At 33.9% G+C, this 10,992-nt stretch overlaps 1 protein-coding gene across 1 annotated transcript in view; it reads right to left on the reverse strand.

The window, feature by feature from the left end:
• Positions 1–362: 362 nt before the first annotated feature.
• RAP1GDS1 (RAP1, GTP-GDP dissociation stimulator 1) overlaps positions 363–10,992 on the reverse strand; it is a 97,850-nt gene continuing 87,220 nt past the window's right edge. The window contains exons 8-14 of the mRNA XM_015566044.1: positions 10,475–10,606; positions 9,037–9,171; positions 7,788–7,913; positions 6,927–7,066; positions 3,782–3,908; positions 953–1,081; positions 363–391 (exon numbers count right to left, since the gene is read on the reverse strand). Of these exons, the coding sequence (XP_015421530.1) occupies positions 363–391; positions 953–1,081; positions 3,782–3,908; positions 6,927–7,066; positions 7,788–7,913; positions 9,037–9,171; positions 10,475–10,606 (818 nt within the window). The remainder of the gene's footprint in view (positions 392–952; positions 1,082–3,781; positions 3,909–6,926; positions 7,067–7,787; positions 7,914–9,036; positions 9,172–10,474; positions 10,607–10,992) is intronic.

The raw sequence follows: 10,992 nt of genomic DNA on the forward strand, positions 1-10,992 counted from the left end.
GTAGGTTTCTGGCCTTTGCTTACTATGTTGCGAATCTGTTGGCTGAAGTCCAGTGGTATTTGTTACAGAGTTTCTGAAACTGCCAGCTCAGAGGCCTGCAGCGGCAGGCGGGGAACGTTGGAGTCCTCCGTCACTGAAGCAAGCAAGCCTCATGTTAGTTTCAAGCCGCCATCTTGGCTGACAGTTAATTTGCATATCTCGCTGATTAGCCAATGAAAAGGGTAGCGGTCGTACGCCAATTACCATGTTTCTCTTTTATTAGTGTAGATTAGATAAAGTAGACTTCAAGTAAAGAAAATCACCAGAGAAAGAAACATTATATAATGGTAGAAAGATCAATCCATCAGGGAAGCATAGCAATCCTAAAAGTTGAATATACCTAGCAACAGAGCTACAAAACATGTGAAGTGAAAACTGATAGAACTGATAAGAGAAATGGATAAATTCATCATTATAGTTGAAGACTTCACCGCCTCTCAACAATTAGTCAGAAAATCAGCAAGAATAGAGAAATTCAATACCACTACCAACCAAAAGATCTAATCGACATTTAAAGAACACTTCACCCAATAACAGCAGAAGACACATTCTTTTCAATTGTCCATGGAACATATATCACAAGACATGCCAATGATTTCTTAACAAATTTCTTAGTTAATATCATAGCATAAAAATCAGAACTTGTTCTTTATATAAAATAATATTTTAAGGTTGATAAAACTTACAGGTATTGATTTTTAATATTGATTTAGCCTATATTTGCTACATAGTGTTTTTTTATTATAGTAAGAACCTTTTGAGAATATTTTCAATGTAAACGTAATGCTATAAACTAAGTTCTAATGTTTTTTTTTAAACCCAAAGCCACCATTTACTATTATTTTATATTTAATAATGTCAAACATATGTTGATGCACAGAAATCAAGTATATGATAGAAGACATATGCTTACCAGATCCCATGAGAGCACAGATCAGAACCATGGAATTATATTTTATTTCAGGAGCACTTCTCTCATCTGCTAACAGTTTGTGTAAAATCTGTACAAGTTTAGCACTTTCTAGATCTTTCTCAGCAGTGTCTAGAACAGGAAATAATTAAAGTAGCAGTTATACCCACTGTTTATGAACCCAGTACAATCTGGGTAAACATTGCTTCCTTTTCTAGAAACTGATCATGTGAAACTTTCCAAAAGGGACTGATAAATAATAATGACCTAGACATATGATATTAAATTCAGACCTTATTAAAAAAAGTAGAGAGAGCTAAATTTCAGCAAATATTTTAAGTTTAAACTAATATTTAGAATTAAAACATTCCTTTTAAATGAAGCAATTAAAAACCTTTCATTAAAAATATACAAAAGCAGAAAAGATAGTATAATGATACCATATGCACTATCATCTTCATAAATTATCATGGTCAATCTTGTTTAATCTATCTCTAGTTTCATCTACCTACTCTCACACATCTCAAATTATTTTGAAGCAAATCTTATAAATTATATAATTTCCTCCATATGTACTTTAGGATGTCTCTCTCTTTAATTGATAAAGAATGTTCATCCCTATTAAAATCCCAGCAGGATTTTCTATAAAAATAGATGAGCTTATACTAAAATTTATATGAAGAGCCACAGGTCCTAGAAGAGGCAAACAATCTTGATTAAAAATAATGAAGTGGGAGAAGTTCTTCTACCTGATATTAAGGCTCACTATATAGTTATCAAGATAGTGGGGTATTTATTGATAGATACATAGATCATAGGAACTGAATATAGGACCCCAGAAATAGACCCACACAAATATGCTCAACTAATCTTTGACAAATGTTCAAATCATTTCAATGGAGTAAAGGGAACATTTTCAACAAATGTTGCTGCAAATTAGACAGCTACAAAGAAAGGAACCCTAACCTAAACCATACTTTATGCGTATATTAACTCAAAGGGGAACACAAATTTAAGTGTAAAATGTAAACTTTTAGAATATATGAAGAATTTTCAAAACGTTAGAAAATAAGCAAAAGACAAATAAGTATTTTACCAAAGAATATATGACTGAAAATAAGGACATGGAAAGATGTACAGCATCATTACATTAAAAAAAAAAAGTAAATTAAAACCACAATGTGATATCTCTTAAAGCTTTCAGAATGGCTAAAATAAAAAAGTAGTGACACCACCAAATGCTGATGAGAATGCAGAGAAAATTAATCACGTACACCAGCGGTTCTCAACCTGTGGGTCACGACCCCTTTGAGGGTCGAAAGACCCTTTCACAGGGGTCGCCTAAGACCAATCGGAAAACACATATATAATTACATATTGTTTTTGTGATTAATCACTATGCTTTAATTATGTTCAATTTATAACAATGAAATTGGGGGTCACCACAACATGAGGAACTCTATTAAAGGGTCGCGGCAGCCCTAGCCAGCTTGGCTCAGTGGATAGAGCGTCAGCCTGCAGACTGAAAGGTCCCAGGTTTGATTCCGGCCAAGGGCACATGCCTGGGTTGCGGGCTCGATCCCCAGTAGGGGGTGTGCAGGCGGCAACCGATCAATGATTCGCTCTCATCATTGATATTTCTATCTCTCTCTCCCTCTCCCTTCCTCTCTGAAATCAATAAAAATAATTAAAAATAAAAAAAGGGTCGCGGCATTAGGAAGGTTGAGAACCACTGACTTATACAGTGGCAGTGTGAGTATAAAATGCCATAGCCACTCTGAAAGACAATTTGACAGTTTCTTTAAAAATTAAACATGTAGTTACCATAGAACCCAGCAATTTCAGTCCTAGGCATTTATTTAGAGAAATGAAAATTTATGTTCACATTAAAACCTATATGTGAATGTTCATAGTAACTTTATTTTTTGAAGCCTCAAACTGGAATCAGCCCACATGTCCTTTAACAGGTGAATGGCTAAACAAACTGTGGAATACTATTTTGCAATAAAAAACTGAGATACAGGACAAATCTGATGACTCTTTAAGAAATTATGCTGAACAAAAGAAGCCAATTCCAAAAGGTCACATACTATATGATTCTACTTACATAATATATTAAAAATGAAAACAGTTAGAAATAAAGGCAGATTAGTGGTTTCCAGGGGTTAGGAGCAGCATGGGAGGTAAGGGTAGGAGGCAGGTGAGTGTAGTTATAAATGAAGAGATCCTTTCGGTCTTAGAACTATTATCTTGACTGTGGTGGTAGATATACAGACCTACACATGCAAAAAAAAAAACCCAACAAAAAACACCTGTATAAAACTTAATACACAGGAGCAGAATAGAAGTCAAGACAGAACCCCGAATGATGTTATAAATATGCAAATGGCCCTTGGCATAAAAAAGGTTCCCCACCCCCACACAGCATTGATAGAAGATTAGCAACAGAAAATTTAGCAGTAGAGATGGAAGAAAAGGTCTGGGTTGCTGTAAAAGTAGCAAACCCTAAACTCGTTGCATTATAAAAATGGTTTCATTTCTCTGAGGCCTGTTAAAAATGAGTTCTATGTTCCCCAATTGCTTATTACTTGAGATAACACTTAAGAATCAAACTAACCTTAAAGCAAAGTGTTGCCAAAAAGCACAACCAAAAGGGACAGCAGTGGTGACAATCTGTAGAATATGATTTTCAATATACTCAGATATACATATAGACAACACACTGGCAAAATGCTTCTAGTTAAGGTTCTGTCTGACTTCTATTCCACTCCTGTGCTTCCTTTCATCCAAGATAAAAATAGGAGAAAATAAGTTTGTCACTAGGGTACTTACCCAATTCTAAAGCTGCTATTAGTGCCAAAGCAACAAGGGCTTCATTCTGCATTATTACATGTTCACTAGTTGCCATGGTAACTAGATGCTTGATGCCACCACTCTGTACAATAGTTTTAATTACATCCTATAATACATAAATATCACAGAATTATAAACTTTAATTTTAAATATAAAGAAGCTGCATTATAATCAGTCAATTCATTGTAAGTTGAGTTTCCTGTATGAATCATTACATTTAATAATATTTTCTTCTATGAAGAAAAAGCTTTTAGCTTTAAATAAATTCATCAATAGATGACATCTTAAACTACCTATGTGAAAAAGATCATTGCAGTTCATATCAAGAAATAGAGTCCCAGAAGCTACCAAAGTCAAATACAAGTGCCATTGACCCAAATGTTGACTTACCATAGGATCAACAAAAGAGAATAAACCCTGTAATAACAAAAATGTTTTTTTCCCTTCAAAATTTTATTATAGCAACTGGTATTGTTCGCCAGATGCTTCAGGTAAAGCATGTATTGGGAGTAGCTTTTATCCTTTGTTGGATCTGACAAAACTGAATTACATACAAAGGGATTCAATAAATCCTACCACCAACACTGGCTTTGAGCAAATAACCGACCCTCTTGGCACCTCAGTGACTTTATCTAGTGTTGAGATCATGTAAGTGTGTATCTCTCAGGTTTCTGTGATAATTATAGTTATTACATGAAAAACACATATAGAATGTATAACAAAAATCAGATGGAAAATGGTCACATTTATTTCTAGTAGCCATTTCTGTTTCCATCTCAGAATTTTATTGCCTAAAAAATCTTGGGTTAAATATAATTTAGTGGGAAGTCTTAATTATATGATATTTTAAAGTAATTTTCTTGGCTATTTTTCACTTTTAGTAATTTGAAGTAAGCTTGATATTTTAAGCAGCCTGTCCGAGCTAGCATCAATGGCACAAAACTAACGGTAATTAGGAATATTTTTCAAATTAATTTGCTGAAATATTTTAAGAAGGGTTTCTATTATGCTTCCATCTATGTAAATTTTTTAAAAAACTATATAGACAGGATGTTTGCTTTGAGATTAACTTGTTTGGAAATTAAACATTCTAAATCAATAGAGTGCAAGTACTGAGTTTTTATGGTTCTTGCATCTAATACATACAGGTCTTTCCCCATCAATTTCTTTTAGAAAGTGAGGAACTCATCTTTTAAAGGCTTTTCTAATTAAAAGAAAGCCTCCCAATATAATGCTTACTTGGTGGCAGTTTATTTGAAACTAATATAGAAATCTTTTTTTTTCTTTCAGATTTTAAAACTGATTTTGAGAGAGAGAGGAAAGAGAGGGAGAGAGAGAGAGATAGAGATATATAAACATTAATGTGAGAGGGAAACATCAATAGGCTGCTCCTGCACCTCCCTATCAGGGATTTGAGTCCACAACCTGGGCATGTGCCCTGACTGGAATCAAATAAGCAACCTTTGGGTGCATGGGACGATGCCCAACCAAATGAGCCACACTGGTCAGGATCAGAAATCTTAAAATCAGTAAAGATTTTTATAAAAATCATAAAGGAGTTTACTGAATAAAGAAGACTACAGAGATGTGTGCATACAAACGCAATCGCGTAGGAAAGATTCCTGGATTGTCATTTCATCCTCTATTTTGTGATTCATCCTGAAAAGTCCACTATAGTAGAAGGATAGAGAATGAATGAAGGAAATTTGTATATAAGAAACAAATAGCCTCTTCTAGGTCTAAGCATGGCTTCTTTTCCACCTAACTTTTCTGGAACAGATATCTATTTTCTTTTAAAATGCCTGCCCTCTCTCCTACTACAATAAGTGCTATTGAATAGCTACTGGATAGAGTTGCTTTGTCTGACAGAATGGTAGATAAAAAAATAAGTTAAGCACTGTACTTAAATGTAACATGACAAAAGAAAATTAATAATATTGATAGCTATCCTTCATAGAGCAACAACTATAAAATTGATATTATATCAGGTAGCTTATGGAAATTAGTTCATTTTTATCCTCACAGAAAATCTCATTAGGTAGATATTACTTGTAGTTTATAGATGAAAAACATGAAGCTCAGATTAAGCTATGAGATTTTCCCAAAAGTCAGTGATGAAGTAGTTAACAAGCCAAGATTCAAATCCAGGTAGTATTCTTAATATTTGTGGTTTTATTCTTAATATTTGTATTCTTAATATTATGTCTTAAATAATATTTATTCTTAATATTATGTCTAGTCTACATAAAAGTTTATATATTGAACTCATCACAGTCAATCTTCCCCTTCTCCTCCTGAGTGACTCCAAGTTAACCTCTAAACATCACCCCTTCTGTGACAGAGTTGGTCTCTCTGCAGATGTACACAGGTGAAATAGTCAAAAGGCTTACCTTAGAAAAGAGGTTATAAAAAAGAAAAGATATATAATCTAGACACTAAATCAGCTGCTGAATGCTGGCCCAGGTTTTCACCATTGTGTTCTTTAAAATATTTACTTGTTAATGATTCACTCAACAAATACTTATAGGTTATCAACCATGAGCCAAACACCTGATAAGCTGGACACTGCCATAAGAATGGATTTTATACAACTCTGTAGTTCTGGGCATCAAATACTATCCAGACATCATTTAATTTCTAAATATCAGTAGCTACCCCAGTCATGCCTAGCACACAGATGTTTGACACTGATGCTGGTAATGGTGGCAGTGGTGGTGGTAAAAATAGTAACAGCAGCAACCTCCATTTACTGAGTGCCTGCTGTGTCCCAGGTACCAACTGAGCATTCTATACGTGATCTCACTGAATCATCATCACAACACTTTCAGGTAGGTAACAGCCCACTTTTTACATAAGATACTTAGATGTGAAAACACTTGACCAAGTAAATATAGCAGATAAATTATGAACTCATTTCTGTTTAACTCCAAAGCCTTACTCTTAACTATTATGAATATAACCAAATAAAAAAGCTCAATTTTCAATTATATTTTTAGAACTCTTGATTAATGTATTTATACATAAATACATAAAGAATGCAAGCTTATGATGTAGGATCTATAATACCAGTTTTACAAAAAGGCCACTCAAATGTTCTTAGTGAATGTTTTCTTCTGGAACTTACTTTTGATTTACTGTGTCGTATGAGGGCAGAGAGCAGTCTGTTTGACTCTCCCATCACACCAGCGTGGTCTTTGGCTTCACACCATTCCACCAAACGTTCCACTAACTTAATATTCTTTCCTAGTTGCTCAGCAGCTTCTGCTATAGGAAAGAAGGCAAACCACAAAGGAATGAATCACTGGTAGGCAATCAACTGAAATAAAAGAGTGTGCAAGAATATTACATGCTTAAAAAACAACACAATTTTATTAAAGCAGGAAGTGCAAATACAGTACTCCATATCTGAAGGACTATTTGGCCTTTCCTATAAAGTTGTGGACTTCAGTACAAAATATAAAAATAAGTAACTTCGTATGCTTCCAGGTCAACCTGGTAGTCTGTTAGTACTCTGTCAAACAATAATAAAGCATTTTTAGGACTCTAAGGAATCAATATAGAGAAAAAATTTATAATAAACATAATTAATTCCAAGTTTTCACTGCTGTTTCTGTACACAGAAAAATGATCTTCCTGTTTGCAAAGCAAACTTTTAAAGAATTTGTTATTATACTGAAACATGATTTTGAAGATGAGGTAAAAATGGGTATGGAATGCTAAAAACAAAAACCCTTAGGAACTGCTAATAAATCAACCTAAAATTAGGATCACATGTACTAATAGAAGCCATATAGTTTCCACTTAAAGCCAATTATGACAAGCATGAGATAATGAATGGGTTCTAAAACCAATCTCTTTTTGTCTTCATTTGCTATTTATCTTTATGATTACATAATTCTGAAAGCTGAAAACAAGTCCTTTTTCAATTAGAGGCACATTGAGATTATGATAGCAAAAATACATCTTGGGAAAGCATTTCTTTTACCTTGTGCATCTATTAACATTCTTAATGTCCCCAGAAGTTTGAACTGAACCGGGGGCATTTCGGATTTAAGGAATTTCAAAACTGCCTCTGTGACCCCAGCTGATAACATCTTTGCTTTATTTACAACTGGAGAGAGGGAAAAAAAGAGACCATGATTAAAGTGATGTTAGCATTCTTGATGATAATCATTCAATTCAATAAATATTTATTGAGGGTTTTATTATCTCTAAGGCCCTATGTTTTATATTTTTTTCTATTTAAAAAAAAATCTTGTATCCTGTTTGTCTATAGGAGAATAATATACAAAATCAAACCTAACCTCAAAACAATTACCTAAATAGTCTGTAATGGAAACCTGATAATGTTGCCTTCTATTTATAAAAAGCACAATTCCTCAACTTTGCTTCTTTTTACCTCTGTTCTTGACCAGCTGTGTTAATATAGATGTCATAGTCATTAATAAACATCATCTGCTATATGAAACAAACTAATTTCATATAGATTATATCTTCATAGTTATATTATTTTACCTAACTAGAAATTTATTTTTAGAAACTAAAATAAAAGAACATTTTAAATCATCTCCTGTATTATTTCCAATGATAATGTGTTTCCATGGCTTAAGTCTTTAATCCAAAAGGACATATTAGGGCTATTTTTTAAAAATATATTTTATTGATTTTTTACAGAGAAGAAGGGAGAGGGATAGAGAGTGAGAAACATCGATGAGAGAGAAACATCGATCAGCTGCCTCCTGCACACCCCCCACTGGGATGTGCCCACAACCAAGGTACATGCCCTTGATCAGAATCGAACCTGGGGACCCTTCAGTCCACAGGCTGACGCTCTATCCACTGATCCTAATCGGTTAGGACACATTAGGGCTATTTTTAAAAAATTGTATGCTTGCGGGAAAATACAAACTTTTAAAGTCATTTTTTAGGGGACTCTGTTAATTGACGCCATTATCTTACCTAAACTGAAGATGCTTTAAAAAGTGTAACTATACAATATAATGAAAATCTTAGGAGTTCACAGAAGGTAATAGAATTATTTGAATGATCTAAACAAAGGCAAAATTACAGTCTCAGAAAACTAATTTATCTTCATGTATCAGTAAAAAAAATGTAAACAATTTGAAGATTTTTTTCCTTGGTCAGGGCAGATCTACAAATCACATAAAGTAAAAGTATTACCAAAACAATAGATTTCATTTCTTACATCGTTGCCTTCCATCCTTCAGTCTTACCTGGAATGGCCAAGTTTCTGAGGGCACTTAGTGCTGCATGCTGTACTGTTACATTTCCATCTTCTACATGTCTGTCCAGTAAATCCGTAAGTTTCTCTACAATTCCATTGTCTACCATATGGATACAATTTCCATCTGAAGAAAAATAAAGCATTTTTTTCTTCCTCTGCACAAACATCTATAAATATTTTGTAATGCCGATGCCTACTTGTTATCTACATTAGTGAAAATGGAACCACAGGAAAATCTAACTCTCCCTCAGATTTATAATTTTTTTTTAACTGAGAAGTCTGATTAAAAGATTCTTAAAATAGAATTATTAAAATAAGAAAACTCTCTAGCTTAAACATATCAGAAGATAAGGAGAAACCACATGCTTAAAATGTCCACCAATAGTGAAGCATGCCTGAGTTTTGCCAATGTGACTGAGACAGTATTCTATATTTTGTTATCATTGCTGTTACTTAAATTATTTTTCATTGATAGAATTTTTGAAACATTTATAAAACAGAAAGAATATTAAAATAAACCACTATTTATACCCCATATTTAGCTTCAACAATTATTAATCTTTTGCCAGTCTTATTTCCATCATTAAGGAGTTAATGATGGTTCCCCAAAAGAAGGAAATGAAAATGGAATAAGTCATCCACTATAATATAACAACAGTTCATTCTGCAGTAAAATCAAACTAAACACAAAAGTAACTCATATTCCTAGACTAGACTTCAAAAATAAATATGCAAGTCTGGTGCCTCTGAAATATTAAGCTAAATTATTCTACCCTAAATCAGAGAATTAGCCACACAAGTTTTATAGATATAAAAGTATAAATTGAGGTACAATAACCCTACAATGAAAATTCAGATTATTAAATCCAAAATAAAGTCACCAGGCAAGAGAGACTATCCTTCTAAATCAGATGTGAAACAGAATGGGACTCAAGTTTATCAACCTCTGAAGTGTAGAGTATTCTAAAGGACTTCATGATCAATATTCATGATCTTTCTTTCTTAAAAAAAACAAGCAGAACTTTTAAAAATTGATTTTTAGAGAGAGGAAGGGAAAGGGAGAGAGAGGAACATGGAAGTGAGAGCGGAACATATATCATCTGCCTCCTGCATACCCCCTATCAGGGATGGAGGCTGCAACCCTGGCATGTGCCCTGACAGGGAATTGAACCGGCAACATTTTTGTGCATAGGATGATGCCCAACCAACTGAACCACGCCGGCAGGGCTGTTCAAGATCTTTAAACTACTAGAACTTAGTTTAATTCCATAAAATATATAATTTGTTAGAAAGTCACTATAAATATTGCATATCTCTGAAAAAATAAGGTAGCGGTACACATACATACTACGTGTAATTCTAAACTGTTTGGTTTTAGTACATGAAATGTCAAAGAAAATTTTTAAAAAATGCAGCAACATGCTTACCATTTCTGGCAAAATTTGCAATCGCCAACGCTCCAGCAAGCTGCAGCTGGTGGTTATTTGATGGAATCCAGGACAACACCCTTTGAAACACATTACCTTTTCCTCCTTCAAATAATTTCTGCATGGATTCATCTGGAGGTAAATGAAACAAACAGGTAAGAGGAAAATAAATATGAGTAACAAATCCATATTTCTAAGTAAATAGCCAATGGGGAAACTATACACTTCAAAAATGATAGAATTAATAAGGGGAAAAGTAATGATTCTTTTTACAGTAAGAATCATTTTAGTAGAGACTGGACAAGAAACTTTAGAGTTCTTCTAGTCTAAGTCCCAAGTAACTATCTGGCTTTTAGCCCTTTGGTGCTACAGCTGTCTCTTCTATATGACAGCTCTTTAAATAGTGAAAGACAGTGAAGCCCAGCTGGCAAGGCTCAGTGGTTGAGCGTTGACCTATGAACCAGGAGGTCATGGTTCAATTCCTGATCAGGACACATGCCTGGGTTGCGGGCTCGATC

Source organism: Myotis davidii, unplaced genomic scaffold, assembly GCF_000327345.1.
Source record: "Myotis davidii unplaced genomic scaffold, ASM32734v1 scaffold252, whole genome shotgun sequence".
Lineage (NCBI taxonomy): Eukaryota > Metazoa > Chordata > Mammalia > Chiroptera > Vespertilionidae > Myotis > Myotis davidii.